A 16,499-nucleotide genomic window follows, 5' to 3' on the forward strand; every position below is an offset into this window, starting at 1 on the left:
ACAGAGCATAAACTTGACCAAGCATAAACATCTTGTAACGAAAACGTTTAGCTAATTCGAGCTAATTATTAGGGGATTGTTATACAAATAGCCATTCAGATTTAATATTTACTTTTTTTAGTCGGTATACATATATAATACATAAATTATATATATATTATACCTTCGCCGGCTATTTTTAGTTTAAAAGACTAAGTGGACGGCTATTTGGGTTAATTTTTCAATTATTTATCAGCCTCTGAGGCCCAGCTCCTAAAGGGACCTTAAAATTGGGCTTACCCACACTTTCCCGTTACATGACCAAAATACCCTCTTAGAATTTTCAAATTTCCAAACCCATCAAATGCAACAGCACCACTGAACAGTGGAAGCTTTCATCCCCTAAACCCTCAAGCTCCAAAACCCTGAAGAAATGCTCCGATCAATTCTCCGAACAGCCGCTACGGCGGTGAAATCCCACCCCACCACCTTCGACATCCTCATACCCGCTGCAATCTCAGCACCTTCCAAACTCTCTTCTTCTAGAACTTTCGCAAAAGGCCCACATCCGAATAAACCCAATTTCAGACCCGACATAAAACCCGACAATGCCGCTACAGGAGCCAAAGGCGCTGAATCGCTCAACAAGGATCTTCGTGCACGCGCTCTCAAAGAAGACGAGAAGGATGAATCCCTTAATATTGGTCCATATGGTCGTCCATTGTTCACTTCCGCAGCTTCTATTTCACAACTCACCAAAAAAGACACGTATACTTACATGAAATTCAGGTACATTTAGCTCAAACTGTATACTTTTGATATGTGTTTATACTAAATTGCTTCCAATTATAACAAGTATTTAAGTTATATACACTGCAATTGTTTTTACACTGTAAATGAATTTTAACATGTGATAGCAGGTTAGGTACCATTTAATCATATTACCAATTAATGCTTATGAAGAGGTTTACGTGTAATTACCTAATAAGTAACCTGATTGTGTTAATATTTTTCACACAGTCAGTGCATAAAACTTAAAATCTCGTAACAAAGGTATAGTAGGTGCAGTGGTACTTGTTACATGTGGAATTAAAGTTTTGGATTCACTTTGTAAATTGTAAGTAAGTTGGTTTATATTTGTACTAATGAAAATGGTTGTTTTAGGAGGGAGGAGCTGGAAAGTCTTTTGGCAGAAGGATTACCAATTGGGATGTTGAAGGAATTTGGTGACTCAATGAGAGATGCATTGCTGATACGGCAGAGTTTTCTGGATCTTCGAGATAATTTTAGAAGTATTGTTGATCCTACAGTGCAGTCTAATGCTAAAGGTGCCTTCTTTGTCTTTTTGGTGTTACATTTGTTCAAGGGTTTATTACCTGTCTTACCTGAATTATGATTGAGGAGAGTTGTATTTGTAAGGTCTGACGCGTAATTTAGATTAATAGAGTATGGACTTTTACGTTTGTAGAATTCGTAGTTTGCTTTAAATATTTAGTATTGAATAATGGACCAAAATAGACCAGAATGGTTACACAGGATTTGTATAGCTGAACCCAACTAGTTTCAGATCGAGGCATAGTTGATTGATTGAGCGAATTTAGTTTTCGCGAGTTTGTTAATTAAACTGTCACCGTTCCAATTTTTTTTTTTTGTTGATTTACTTTCAGTACTAAGTGTTTAGTGGAAGGTTACTGACCGAAGATGTTAAATTGAAGATATCAGCATCAACTCGTAAGGATACCTTCGGCAGTATAAACTTCTTAAGAAATCAGAAGCAGATGGTTGCACAAGATGGTTTTATGTGATGGAAAAATTCACTTTGAAGTCTTTCGTTCCTTTAGTATGGAGATTGTTTGATGACTTGATCTACCAAGAACCTACCTTTCCACATTGCTTTTCACATTTTTCAAATTGGCTGCTTTTCCTTTTCTTTTTTCTTAATGTTGGAACAAAATTCAATGTCCTCAAATTTGGAAAAGAGTACACGAGTAGGAATTTACATCACAGTGATCACTTGTAATTTTTCTTTTCCTTAATATCTGCATTATTCTGTAACTAAAACTGCCATTACGCCCCTTCTTTTACTGCCTGCACTGCTTACTGAAGAGTCAAACATACTTGATTTCTGTCATTTCGGAGCTAAAACTGAGTCTCTGTCATGGACTCATAGATCATGTTGCAGAATAAAACTGCCCTTATAGTTACCAGATTTCATGTTTTCCCTTAATAAACTATACACATTAGCTTCAGTTGCTTTTCTCACTTCTCTAGTCCTTGGACATATTTTCTTCCACTTATTGAAATCCTCCTTAAAGTTGTCAAAAGACTATGCAGAGACCTCGTGACAGGTGATGCTGACGTCATTCAACTGGTTTATATATCTGAACAGCGACTCACCATTAGGAGAAATAATTTACGATGTTCCTCAACTTGCAGGTCACAAAGCTCGAAAGCAAGTTGTACTAGATGGGCCTGTAAGTTCTGGAAAGAGTATTGCCCTTGCAATGCTTGTTCATTGGGCACGTGATGAAGGTTGGCTAGTCCTTTACGTTCCAAAAGGCCGAGAATGGACTCATGGAGGCTTTTTCTATAAAAATCCTAAAACAGGATTATGGGATACTCCTGTGCAAGCAGCAAATATTCTCCAGGCAAGAATGCTGTATTTTTTCTAATATACGAGACTTATGATTTGAATAGATGAATTCCATGTGGTAATTAATATTATCTTACCTTATCGATAGTTAAGTAACTAAAATTGAACCCAATTTCTCTATGCTCGTTGTTTCAAATATTAGCTTACGAAATGCTGAAATGGTTTTAGTTAAGTCCATGAGGAAGTGGAAAAAGATCTTCTAGTAGGCTATATTTGGAAATTGTTTAACTTGGCACTGCTATGTACACACAGTTGGTCTTGATATGCTGCTTTGGAAAAAGAATGCAAAGTTGTTACTTCAATGTCATGTAGCAAATATGGAGAACAATATCTGCATGTTTTCTCGTGACTTTACTATTGCGCTATCTCCTCTATCAAGTGCTTGAGTTGATTGTGCTAAGAATATCTTCCCCTTTTGTCCATATTCCGTACACATGAAGGTTGTGAAAAACTTAAAGTATAATACATGTGCAGGTCTACCATAACTTTTATACTCAAACAAGATAAATTTGATACTATATTGGCCATATATTATCTTGAACTAGTTTCTAAAGAGAGTGTAATTTCCTCTATTGATTGAATTTGTTTACAAGTCTAAGAATCAAATTTTGGGGGAAAATAAATTCCTCGCTCTCTTCTCAATTCAGGACTTTTTGAAGTATAATAAAGATCACCTCCAAAAGTTGCCCTGCAAAATTTTTGAACCTATTCCATTGGGAGAGGGAGCTGGTGTTGGATGGATGAAGGGTGCTGATGTGGTACAAATACCAGAAGATTATACTCTGCTTGACCTGGTTCAAGTCGGACTTAGTTCCACACACGCCGCTGTTGGGGTGGTAGTTCGTTTAAGGGAAGAATTATCACTTGTGAAGGACGTGCCTGTTCTTATTGCAGTTGATCAAGTGAGAAAAAAATTCTCTTCACTGTGATTGTGTCTCTTGTCTCTGCCCTTTGAATCATTCCCGAGATAGGGCTAATTTCCTTTTTCCTGATTTGTCTTTTGTTAATCGACAGTACAACAGTTGGTTCACGTTCAGCGAGTATGAGGAGCCAGTAACTGTTCGGTCTTGCCGACCTATTCATGCTAAGGAACTTGCAACTGTAAGATGCGCTTGAAGTGTTCTAGAATGTTGCTTCATTAATTATTTACACAGTTCTCCTGCCTTTATTTTCTTCGCGGTCAGTTTGTTATGATTTTTGAGCAACGAGACACTGTGTTTAATATAAAGATGTTAGGCTGCTTAATTGGATCTAGGATGTCCTTGGTTCAAGTTTATATCGTGTGGGCATCCTCTTTCTGATTCCACGTTTTTCGATCATTTTGGCTTGGAACACTGAGAATATAAAAACTGAATGTTAAGAAGAAAATTTGGTGGAATATCTGGGAAATTGTGTTCAATAATATCTAAGCTCTATGGAATTATTTTGATCTAGAGCAATCCTGTTCTTGTGTCTGGAGCATCCACGGAAGCTTTAATGCAAAATCCTAGTGTCATAACTTATCTTTTGCATAATTTGGGCTGGTTTATAAAGATCACCTGTCACATATAGTAATGTGAAATGACATCTAAAAGTATTTATCTATGCTGCCTATCTGAGTATTAACTAGACATACTTTTCAACTGATTCACATGCATACAATGTTGATAAAGTCTGTCGTAAAAAAATTATTACATAGAATTTGAGGGCTTGAGAAACTCTCTCTTTCTTTCTCAAGCATGTTTAATGCTGCTGATATCAATGAAACTTGAGTTCACAAGTCTTAAAGACTAGAACAGCTTCGATAACTTTACTTAGATCGTGAAGTGGTAAAAGCTAGTGAACTACTGTAACCATGAAAATGCAGCACTTACTCGAGACGGAAAGCAAATCTTTCTGTGACATACTGCCTGTAGTGCCATCCTTGTAGTTGAAACATATTGAAAATGAGAGTTTGTAATGTGATTATATGCTCTTTCTATTCTGAATTATTAGGATATGCTTTTAGTGTGGATAATGTTTTGAAAGGAAATGGATGGCTGAGGAAAAGCAAAAAATGATGTTTGGAAGTCCCCATTTTGCCCCATGTTATTGATTCGGAAGGGGTGAAGCAAAGATCTCTCCCAAGTCATGGGAGGACTGGTTTGCTGACAGCAGCTCTCAACCGCTTGTACATTCGATGCTAGAGGCTACACCACAATGAATAGATTGCCAAGGTCTATTTTTTGGAGCTTGGTGCCTTTGTTGGCCTGACATTACGTTCAATTTTTTGGTGGCACACTGGCACCATCTTGTAGCTAACTAGCTATTGTTAAGTTACACTGATTCACCAAAAATAAGAACCAGCAAATAAATACTCCATGTTCTGGATCTTATCAGTGTTTTAGAGGCTCTTAGCCTTTCTCAGCTCAATATGCCTTCAAATCTATCGTGCACTGATAAATTTATGTTGGTTTATTTTTTTAAATACTGTAAGAGCAAGAATTGGAAGCAAATTAGCTATCTTTATTCTGTTGCGCCAGAAATTCTGACATGTAATCTTATGGATTGCCTCGTTCCAATAATTTCGATACACTTCACTACTAAAACTTCTTGGTTAACTGCAAGAGATTTAATTGTTGATAAACAACTAAGGATGCATCTGATTTTTGTTTGTCATGGCTGTGAAAAATCTTAATGAATTGTTACATTTTCTTAAAATTCTCTTCTTACTGTAGCTTACTTGTTTAAGTGTGGTTACTGATAGAGCCCCATCATATGCAGGTGAATGCATTTAGGTCTATGATTCACGACAATATGATGGTGGGTGCTTTCTCGCATTCAACTGCTGTAGGGAAGCTGCGTAAAGACTTACCAGATGTTCCTGCAGATGCTCGCATCAACTTCCCACGATATAGTGTGGATGAAGCTGCGGCCGTTTGTCATTACTACCTTAGGTAAGCTCATAGCTTGTAAAACCTAAGAAAGAATGAATACTAAGGATACTCGATCAAAAAGAATAGAAGAGTGAATACTGAGGATCCTGTTCTCACCATTCACTCACGTAAATACTGAAGAAAAGACAACTTAACAAAAAAGAGGGAAAAGAAAAAGCAGAACACTTGAATTATTAACAAGGAGAAAAGGAGTGAACAATTGAATTATCCCAAAAAAAAAAGGGAGGGGGGGATGAACATAAGCAAGGGAAGAAGAAGAACGATGGAAAGACCTACTTAATAAAAATTAGAACCATTACTTATCAGAAGAAAAAAAGGAAAAAGAAGTAACAACTACGGAAGGCTAGCGTAAAGTTATTTTCTATTGATTACCATGGTCAGAGTTGAAAGAGGTATAAATGATCCGAAATCAATATGCAGATGACCCATTATTAGAATTTGGATTATAACTAAAATGAGCCATTGAATTTTATGTGGCATAGAAGATCAGCATTTAGTACTAACTTTCTTTGTGAAATATTCTGATTGTGGCAGACAAAGACTCATCCAACGTGAGGCATTTACAGAAGAAAACTGGAAGAAAATCTATTATCTGTCACATGGAAATGGTGCAGAAATGAGATGGCTGGTTCCTTTCATGCGATGAGCAGCGCAAACTCCAACTTAGAGAGATAACATTGAGATTTTAACAGGGAAATTATTGAATCTGTTATGCTCTGTGATTCTGGTCATTCTCAGCAAATAATCTAGCTGCTCTGTTGACCAACTCTCTGGAGAAAACAGTCAGGTTTACTTCTGGAAATTTTGCTCTGTACTCTAGGCTAGTTATATAGCCTGTGTTTGTAAGCTTTCATATCCAGAACATTGTCACAGATTCATATATACATCTTCACACTAGCTATTCTTCTTCATTTTCTTTTACGACTTGTTTTCCTGATCTGGTGTTTGTATTCAATAATGTTGTAACTGCACCACATATTTTACCTTCTGAAGTTCAGGTGTTATCCTTTAAACTTGCATTATAGCAAAGTGGACCGCAAAGGTGATATTTCTTTACTCAAGGTTTCCGCGATGCTATATCTTCTTATCCGAACAAACTTTTTGCATCTTTTGAATTTTTATGTAGGAAAAATGTAAAATCGCACTCCTAACATTGTAATTTAATGAAATTTTTGACGTTGAAATGAAAAAAGGAGTTAGAGCACATCAAATTACCCAAAAATTTAATTCTTTGTTACACAACCATCCACCTTGCTATGATATAGATAAGCAGTGCTCCTCCTGGTCTTGGATTAATAGCACACAGTTAGAAGACAGTATACAATGACAACCAAGAACAACAGGTATCGGTGTAACACGAAAATACCAATAAAGAAGTTTTAATTCATTAAAGAAGGCTCATTTTTTCCCCCAATTGTTAATCGAACTTTGACTCTGGTAACCTCTGATATGTTAGACATTACACCCATTCTTCCTCAACAAGAGGAAGATAAGAAGTAATTTCCTTTTTGAAGGCCCATAATTTAGTTCTGTCATGTAGGTCGTTCTCCATAAAGAGATAAAAGGTGAGAAATTTATCCTTTTTTATACCCAAAACTTCCGTTTATCAAAGAATATTACAACCAAAGCCACAACCAGACTAAGCTCAGCAAAACCGGGAAATATGGTTACTCGAAATCTGTTCCTTGGAATGAAATGCTTCCGGAATCCAAGTGTGTGCATAAGGCTGGTCTGCATTTTAGTACAAGAAAGCTGGTTAAAAACTCAGACATATGACAAACATGAAACAAAAACACATGAAAGTTACGTGAAAGCTAATGCTACAAACGACTCAATAATACAAAAACCAGAATTGAGAAGGCAATAAGAAACTGTATAGTCTAAAGATCTGTCAAAACCTACACTTTCTCCTTCTCAAAGAAACCTACACCTTCAAGCACAACTCGTGTAAATATAGCTCTCTTATCATATATGGCTCTACCAGGAAACAGCATTTACCTGACAAAATGTCACAATGCGACCAATGACTAGATACTATACCACATTGTATAGGAAATAGTCGAGCCGAATATTAAGCTAGGGTTGACAGAGTGTTTTTATTGCCAACTCTAATGCCTAACACAGTTCTATAGTGAAATTTAAAATCCAGGGATTCAATGAGAACCAAGTATATTATACAACCCAAAAATTGCCTGCTGGGGTAAAATAAAAACGAAGAAGTATCATGCTATATATATATATATGGCCCTAGGGTGAACCTTGGTTGTTTCTTTGACAATGCAAGATATGAAGTATGATGCACGATGTGAATCCATTTGAGCTTTTCCCTGATAAATTCTGGAGAAGATAAATATTTATGTAGGACAAACGAGCGATGTCTTGGGGGGGTTGGAAGCACCTTTCGATAGGAGGGAAAGTCAGTAAAAGTCTTTTTTTTCCCCTCCTATAAACATATTCTTCATAACTAGAGAAAACACATTGAAATAGCCATATCCTGTGTAGAAGATTCCTAATAGAGCTTATGTTGGTTTTAGCAGAAGAGGTGTAATTCATCTCAAGCCCATTTAAGGCAGAGAGTCATAGTGATTTTTCCTCCCTTAAAACTTGAGTTTCACTTGCTCTTTTTCTTTTTTCCCTTGTAACAATGGTGTTTGTGCCAACTTGTGCGCACCTCAACTATTCTACCGGGTCCCTGCTACCTCCCACTAGCACATGTATCATATAATTCTACCTCGACTAGTTCAGTTGCTTATACCGTAATATACCTCAGCTACTATGGAATTGCCTTTGTAGATGGTGCAGGATCTCTTGAAGGCAGAACCTTTCATCTTGAGATCAGCCTCTTTGCCTTCACCAAGTCCATCACCAAGGAATATATCAAACTCTAGAGTAGTAAATGTATTTAGAGTCCTATTCACACTGAACATCAACTCCTTCTCTTCAGTATCATTTACCATAAAGCCTTGCCATAATCCTTTCTACAAGAAAGACAGAAAGAAATAGCATCAAACTACATCTTAGATTCAAAGTAGTAAATGAAAAGAGATTAAGAAGATAAACAAGCATACAAAAATCTCTTTCCTTGGTTAGTTAAGAGATAATGTCAATGCATTAAGATTCTTCAATAACTCAGAATATACCTTTCTACATGGTTATCACAAAAAAATAAAAAAATAAAGGTGACTTGTAACCCTCCCAAGTCTAACTTGCACCACTTTCTTTCCCGTTAACGTGTCAAACTTGCATATTATTTTCTACAAGGAACTCTCGTGCAGATCATTCGCCAAATACAGTTATACCTCGAATGTCGAATGACCTCTTCACACATCTCTAGCCGCAGAATGTCTATAGAAGATTGGACACCTCTGAAAAGTTTTAGTTGAGTGTTCAGCTCAAAAAATAGCAAGCGCCAACAACAAATATCAACCGCTAGAAAGATTGTAGTTCTAGTGTTGGGGAAAAGACCATGAATACTGAGCTTTTTTATTGCCAATCAATACTGAACTTGACCAGCTTAAAAATGGAGAATAAGCGATCTTCAGTAGCCCAAGAGGGCTTTGGTTCGGTGATAAGGACGCAATACTTGAACTGTGGGTTAGGCACACGTTACGAAACTGACTGAAGCATGGTATCAAGTGAGAGCAGGGCAGAGGGGCGGGCTCATACTCCACCTACTTTTGAAGCTTGTGAGCAAAATCGGGGTTGGGCTAGATTTCTCGGTTATAAAAAAGAATTGTAATAATAAACTCATCTTCAGTAATCCTGACAGCTATATTCACAGAATAAAGATAATTACAACTCATCCAAATTCATCTGCCCATCCAAACAAACTTGATTTCTTCTTTCAGTAAGAAAACAAACAACGAATGGGAAAACCAATTGTTTATTGACATAACCCCGGTAAATTTAATTTCTGATCACTTGATTAGCTTCTAAGGGGTCGTTTGGTATGATGGATAAGCAAAAATAATCCTGGGATGAAACTTTAGCACCACCTTATACCTTGTTTGGTTACTATTCTTGGGATAAGTTATCCCTGGAATAAAAATAGTACCGGGATAACTTATACATGCCAGAGGGTGGAATGGTAATCTCAGGATAAGTTATCCCAAAATTGACAATCTGAGGATTAATATAACATACCAAACAGTCAATAAGAACTAATCCAAGTATAACTAATTCCAACATAACTTGTCTTCGAACCAAACGACCCCTAATAGAGTCAATAACAAGCACCATTAACATTAAAACTCTCAATTTCCATTTTCACATAGAAAGGAGCTTCCTTTTAGTAATTAATTAATTAATTCTTCCTAAATTAAGCAGCTAAAACATGATCTCAACAAATTAAAGGCAGCAATAAAGAAAACTTACAACTAATGGAACTAAGCGAATGAGGGTATTATCAGATGCATCAAGAATTAGTTTCTGACTATGAGCTGATGAATCGGACGATTGACCACGGTCAACTCTGAAGAACAAATTGCCAAAAGAATCGGTGAATTGGATATTTCCAGCATCCCAAAAAGCCTTGTGTTTCTTCCATACAAAAAGATCAAATGGGAATTCCGCATTCGGCGGCCACTCATCTGGCGTGGTAGTAGTTCCCATTAACCAGCTTAATTAAATCTTGTATATGGAAGAATACTCCACTAAAAGATGTAACTTTGTGTTAGAATTGTACTGAAGAGCTGGAAATTTGGAGATGGTGGTGGAAATGACTGGCGATCGCCAGCTTTTCGGTTGGATAAGAATCAAATTAATATTTGGAAGAATTTAACTTTTTAAAATTTCTTTTGGCATTGGAGTGGAGGAGGGTCCAGAGGATGTCCGGTACAAGCATCTTTGGCTTGTATAAGGCTATAAGCGTTTTGGTAAAGACTAAATAACAATATTTTGGCAACAGAAAAAGACTCAAAACAATTGTAAGCTAAATGATTAAAAGTCTAAATTAACCAATATAGTTATTATAAGTTGTTACTAGTAGTATTATTTATACGAAACAATAGCTGCTTGTAATTAGGGGTGGGCATAAAATCCAAAAAATCGAATTCCGAACCGGACCGAATTAATTCGGTATTTTGATTTCGGTTTTTTTGGTATTTCGGTATAATTCGGTATTATATTTTCGGTATTTCGGTATAACGGTACGGTCCTCGGTATTAGGATCTTGAAAATTCGGTATACCGAAATACCGAATTTTTAAAGAATTTTATGTTGGACCTATACTGCCCAGCTCACCCCAATATGTTGTATCTCTAATTCTCTACACTGCCCTAGTGCCCAGCCCAACCCAATAAGACCCAACTCTTACCCTCTTTGGTCTTTCCCTAGTTTCACTTCACTATAGGAAATTAGAAAGGGAGAAGCAGAAACCTAACTTAAGAGAATAGAGACCGACTGTGACTGTGACTGTGAGAGAGAACTCAGAGAAGTGAGAACCTCGGCGCGATAGAGACAAGTCAGACGATGTCACAGCGACTTCACGACCTCGGCGCCGACGACTCTCAAGTGTGATTGCTGGTTTCCTCATTTTTTACCTTCATTTTTCAATCTTCAACTCTTCAACAGGTTCATAACTTTTCATTCTTCAATCTTCAGTTTTTTTATAATAATAGTTGTACTGTTGGAGAAGGAATGTTATTTTGAATTTTGGGATATGAATTTTGATGTAGCTATAGTATTGAATTTTGGAGTATAATTTAAGATTAAGTTAATTCTGTTGCTACTGTTACACTGTTAGAGTCTCTATTTTTTGTTTAATTTTGCTGCACTGTGTTAAACTTGAATTGTGGTCATTTGTGAGTTAGGCAAAATTGGCAGATTTGAATTGTGGCTATTTGTGACTTAGGAAAAATTGGTAGCTTTGAATTGTGCACTGTTGGCAGTTTTGAATTGTGTAATGTGCACTTTGAATTGGCAGCTTTGAGCCTTTGAAGTTTGAATTGTGCACTGTGAAGATGTTGCACTTGTTAATCATTGTGCACAGTGCATTGTTGCACAGAATTGTGCACTCTTTAATCGTTATTGCATTTGCTTTGAAGTTTGAATTGTGCATTGTTGCACTTGCACACTTTCACTCGTTGGTCTTGCCTTGAATTGTGCACTGTTGCTTACTGCTTAGTGTTGAATTTAGCGATTATTTTCATTCGTTAGTGTTGCTTATTTAACGATTATTAAACCGAAACCGTATCGAACCAAAATAAGAAATACCGAACCGTACCGAAATACTTTGATACGGTATTTGGTATACACAATTGATAAACCGAATACCGAAATACCGAATCGAAATTCTTAAATACCGAACCGAAATACCAAATGTCCACCCCTACTTGTAATACATTAAATTACAAGGCGAAAGTTGTGTATATTTTCCTTCACATGATAATCAATTTCATTGAAGAAATATTAGCTAGCTATTTTTATTTTTTTTGTGATGACTCGTCGTGATATTTTGTAGAGTTATGCTTCATCTCTCTTTTCTTTTTTTCTTTTTTTTTTGGCCAAAAATAGCACGGGCTAGTTAGTTTTCGGACTGATAATTGAAAATAATAGTGCTCATAAAGTCATTGAGAAATAGCCACTATTTTGTTGAAACACGGAAAGTTGCAGCATAATATGTTGGATTATAGAGCTCATGCGTATAAACTTCTAGCATGCTATGTTGGAACTCTAACACACGGAAAGTTCCAGCATAATATGCCAGAATATGGAGTTTCTGCATATAAACTTCCAGCATAATATGTTGGAACTCATTATGCTAGAAGCTCATGTGTAAAAATAATTTTTAAGGATATTTTTGTTCAGATTTTATCGTTACATGAAAAAATTACTAAATTTCGATTACTTCTGAAACTTTGGCTATTTTTCAATTACCAACTCTAAATCTGGTTATTTTTATTTTATTTTTCCCCCGATTTTTGAGGTCCATATAAACATTGTCGTTTAGGGGTGTCAATGGTTCGGTTCGGCCGGTTATTTTTATAGAATTTATACCATATCAATTTTTCGGTTCTATTATGTATAACCAAAATTAAACTTTTCAAAACCGTCTCAATCACGTCGGTTTCTCTTCGGTATCGGTACAGTTCGGTTATTTTCGATATTATTTTTATATATCATGTAAAATTCATAAGTAGAAGTGAAATGCAATAATATATGTTCTTTTATAGGACTTAGCAAAACTCTCTAGACATTTTTATTGTTTAAAGGACGATAAATTTTTAAAAAAAATGAAAGATGGCTAGAGTATAGATCCATCAACTATTCTACAATAACGTAAAAGAAACCAAGCAAAGGCAAAAAAAAATATAAATCACACGAGTGGAAAGATATTAACCAAGCTAAGACTCAAGAATAAAGTCTATAGAAGATTAAATATTCAAAAAGATAAATTTAAATTATATGAAAGGAAACATATTCAATATATTATAGGTTGCTACTCATAATCGGTAGAATACTTTGTGTCTTGCTAATGAAGATACTTGAAATAACTTAGTTTAGGTAGAAGTAGCATAATAGGTTTTAAAGATTTAGTATTTTGAGTTTAATTACTTGTTGGTTTGTAACAATTTTCATAATTCCAAGTCCCAAAGAAAAATTTAATGCATTATTACTTTAAACTTACTATATAAATATATTTTTCACATGTAAAATTTATTCGGTACATTTCGGTATTTTTTCGGTTTATTTTCATAAAATAAAAAACTTACCCTAATTATCGGTACGGTTATAGATTTATATAAAAATTTATAATTTCTTTAAAAGAAACCTAAAAATCGGTTCGATATGATATGGTTCAATCGGTTTAGTCGGTTTTCGAATATCGATTGGCGCACCTACTGTCGTTAGTAGTTGATTTCAAGTGTTGGCAAATTTTATGCTTGATCTCTAGCAGAATCGTAAATACAAGACATATTTTTCATACTTATCTTTGATTCTTTGCCTTTTTTGACGATTCAACTCAATTAAATCAAAGCTTTGCAGATATAAATGTCTAAACTTCTTTTTGAAATTCCACTAAATTTTTAAAGACAAAAACATACTATGGTTGAGTTATTTATTTGAAAGTTAAAGTTGATTCATCAAATTATATTTTAGTTTGGTTAGAAAAATTATTATACTTTTGGTTTAGTTAGAAATATTATTTATACTTTTTGCTTTGGTTGGAACTCAAATTACTAAGTACATCTCACCCGTCAATTCTCTGAATACATAAAACTTTGTACAACTCTACTATTTTGATTGGTTGTAGCAAACAATTTACTTTATTTTTAAAACCATAAATTCCAATTTTTATGAAAGCAGATATATTTGTGACTTGATAGATTAAAAATAAATCTGAAACTATATTACAAATCTCACTTTTATGAAATAAAAACCTTTTGAAACACGAGAGCGTCAAAATTTTATTTATTAATGTTTTTAATGTTTAAATTATAAACATTACAGGTAAAAAAGACATTTAAAGTAATGACCATAGGTTCAAATTTCCACGAAAGTAAAAGACTACTAATGGTTTCTTTCATTATTCCAACTCTGTTGCACGAACAGAGCTCGAAATCAATGAGGCAACTCAAGAGACCATTGTTTGACCAAAACATATTAATCACCCGGTTAAACTAAATCATGAGTTATTGACGTGGGTCAATTCTAATTAGAGCTAATACTCCTAGATCTAAGATGGATAACACGAACAACAATATAGTTGAATGAAGCTGCGGACAATAAATGTGACCAGATGTAATAATATGTAAAGAGAACAAGCAATAAATAACATTAAATGGAAATAAATGGAAATAGAGGGGAAGATTCACCCAATATTGAAGAAGGTGAAGGATTCCTTCCTCTCACAATGATGAATGACACGAGTGTGATAGAATATTATACACTTGCTTGGATATGATGGAGATGACAATAGAATAGTTCACAAAAAGGTTAAATCTCTGTTAAAAGTAGTTCTTTATATTTTCTATGAGAGCTTATCCTTTTACCAGTGTTCTTATCATATGGAATACTACATGCATTTTTCCCCTTCTTTCTTTCTATTTACATGGGATATTCCCAAAGAACCCTAAAAGTACAAACAGAGAGGATATTCGGTAGAATATTCCCTCTAAGGATCCCAATATAACACTAGTCGTTACTTCTAGTTCTATGCTCGACCTCGACCACGGCTGGTTGTTGAGTTGTTCGACTCATGAGATTACTGGTCGACCACGACCACGCCACTCGTAACAATTTGCGAGTTGATCATCGTCCTTTTCTGCACGACTTGATCCTCAATATGATTTTGACCCATACAGTTAGTCCATCCGCTTAACAAGGTCGTCCTTTGGTTGACCTCGCTGAGCGGACATCAGCGGTCGTGCTTGGAAAATTCAGATAGAGGGGATTGAGTGGAAAGGAGTTTGCACGGGGTGGCAACGTGGCGCTTCAAGAACCACAACTCGTTGTGACGTCAGCTTAGGGTGACATCATTGTTGTAAGAATCATCATTACGCGTCTTCCCAATGCGTCGCATCATTTCCTGTGCCTCTGCCATTTCAATTCCCGTACAACTGACGGTTTGCGTTCTCGATTCGGGTGATTGTTCTCTTATAAATACCGGTGGAGAGCCTCTTAAGACAAACTTTACATTCTCCCATTTTCTAAGCTTTCACTCTTCATCACTCTCTTTTCCTTCCTGCGTTCTTATTTCGACTTGCCTCTAGTTTTTGCAATCTCTGGTTTGAGCAATTTCTGCTTCTCTTTGAGACCATATTCTCAATACTTGCGATTAACCAAAGATGGCAACCACCTCACATGTTTCTGATGTTTTATCTGAACCAACGCCGTTGTCGGTGAGGATGCCTCCTCATGACGATGATATTGTTGTCGTTGCTGATGACGACAACTTTCTTACCGTGGACAAGATTATTCTTCGCAACGATAAATCCAGGTCGGATTTCTCAAAATCAGCGACAGAAGAACCTGAGCCCGTACTCTTCGAACTAGACCAAGCCGGCTTGGCCGAACTAAGGGCCAAGTACAATATTCCCGCCCACATCGACCTGATTCCGACCGGTAATGACGTGGTTTAAATCCACCATCTCGGGTATTGCACCTTTTATGCGTACCCATTCCGGGTGGGCTATTCTCTTCCTCTTCCTCCATTGGCGGAGGAATTCTACCGATATTACCAAGTTTGCCCGGCCCAACTCTCTCCATACATCTACAAACTTTTTCTGATGCTGACGAAGTATGCTGAGCTGGCCAACCGTGGAGTTTCGATTCGTACCTGCTACACCTCTTCGCACCGAACTTCCTCAGAGGTACAATGTTGCATCTTCGCCATCGTGGGACCAAAGGATTTATCGTGAAGATGGACGACAGAGCTAACCGTCGTTTTAATTTTCACTTCTTTTACATCAAAATTGAGCACGTGGTGACGAATCCCAGTGGATTCCCCGAAGTTTGGAACTTTGCTCGTAAGTACCTCTTTCAACTGATCTCTTATCTCATTTTGTTTTGTTTTGTTTTGTCGACGACCTTACTGATCTTATTCTTCTTTTATGCAGCCGAAAGGGAGCCTCCCACGTTGGTCGCCGACATTCGAGACTGGTGAGCCAGATTTTGCCCTGCACGGTGGGGGTTCGCGAGTGGTCGTTATTCCACAAGAAATTTGGTCACAGGCCTTCTGCAACTGGTGATTCTTCGATTTGGCCTTTGTTGATTCTGCGTTAATCATAATTTCTTTTTTTTGTTCAGCTGAATTTCTTTGGTATGAGGTCGGATGACTTCAACAAAGAAGAAAGCTCCTACCCCCGCCTTCCGCCAGTCGGGTGCTTCCACAGGGTCGTTGCTCGCTGTGGCCGTAGGCGAGCTTACTCAGACTGTGGATCCTTCCCCGACTCCGGTTACACGTAAACCTAGCCTCCGTACAGCGGCTCTATCGGTGGGGATTTCTACTT

The 16,499-nt window shown here is 36.5% G+C and overlaps 2 protein-coding genes across 3 annotated transcripts; one reads left to right on the forward strand and one right to left on the reverse strand.

Moving 5' to 3' along the window:
* The first annotated feature begins 323 nt into the window (after nt 1-323).
* On the forward strand, nt 324-6,576 carry LOC107829272 (uncharacterized). Its single transcript, XM_016656745.2, has 7 exons — nt 324-768; nt 1,144-1,307; nt 2,416-2,627; nt 3,280-3,534; nt 3,647-3,733; nt 5,375-5,547; nt 6,082-6,576. The coding sequence occupies exons 1-7, from the start codon at nt 413-415 to the stop codon at nt 6,191-6,193; spliced, it is 1,359 nt and encodes a 452-aa protein (XP_016512231.1). The 5' UTR covers nt 324-412; the 3' UTR covers nt 6,194-6,576.
* Nucleotides 6,577-6,962: 386 nt separating this feature from the next.
* Nucleotides 6,963-10,403, reverse strand: LOC107829274 (protein LURP-one-related 7). 2 transcript variants are annotated; one of them, XM_016656746.2, is made up of 3 exons: nt 9,922-10,403; nt 8,313-8,525; nt 6,963-7,278 (listed from the first exon to the last, which is right to left on the reverse strand). In XM_016656746.2, exons 1-3 carry the CDS (start codon nt 10,156-10,158, stop codon nt 7,132-7,134), a joined length of 597 nt encoding a protein of 198 aa, XP_016512232.1. In that variant the 5' UTR covers nt 10,159-10,403; the 3' UTR covers nt 6,963-7,131. The 2 variants fall into 2 exon arrangements, with proteins under 2 accessions (XP_016512232.1, XP_016512233.1); XM_016656747.2 differs by having other exon boundaries at nt 7,114-7,278; nt 8,303-8,525; nt 9,922-10,379.
* Nucleotides 10,404-16,499: the final 6,096 nt, after the last annotated feature.

Source organism: Nicotiana tabacum, chromosome 22 (genome assembly GCF_000715075.1).
Source record: "Nicotiana tabacum cultivar K326 chromosome 22, ASM71507v2, whole genome shotgun sequence".
Classification (NCBI taxonomy): domain Eukaryota; kingdom Viridiplantae; phylum Streptophyta; class Magnoliopsida; order Solanales; family Solanaceae; genus Nicotiana; species Nicotiana tabacum.

Bases quoted from the DNA above. Each gene is read 5' to 3' on its own strand.
- LOC107829274 (XM_016656746.2), bottom strand. From the start codon at position 10,158: ATGGGAACTACTACCACGCCAGATGAGTGGCCGCCGAATGCGGAATTC. The intron at 8,526-9,921 runs GTAAGTTTTCTT...TCTTTCTTGTAG, and splicing joins TTCGCTTAGTTCCATTAGTT to AAAGGATTATGGCAAGGCTT. The intron at 7,279-8,312 runs GTATATTACGGT...ACTAAAATGCAG, and splicing joins GCAATTCCATAGTAGCTGAG to ACCAGCCTTATGCACACACT.
- LOC107829272 (XM_016656745.2), top strand. From the start codon at position 413: ATGCTCCGATCAATTCTCCGAACAGCCGCTACGGCGGTGAAATCCCAC. The intron at 769-1,143 runs GTACATTTAGCT...TGGTTGTTTTAG, and splicing joins TATACTTACATGAAATTCAG to GAGGGAGGAGCTGGAAAGTC. The intron at 2,628-3,279 runs GCAAGAATGCTG...TTCTCAATTCAG, and splicing joins AAGCAGCAAATATTCTCCAG to GACTTTTTGAAGTATAATAA.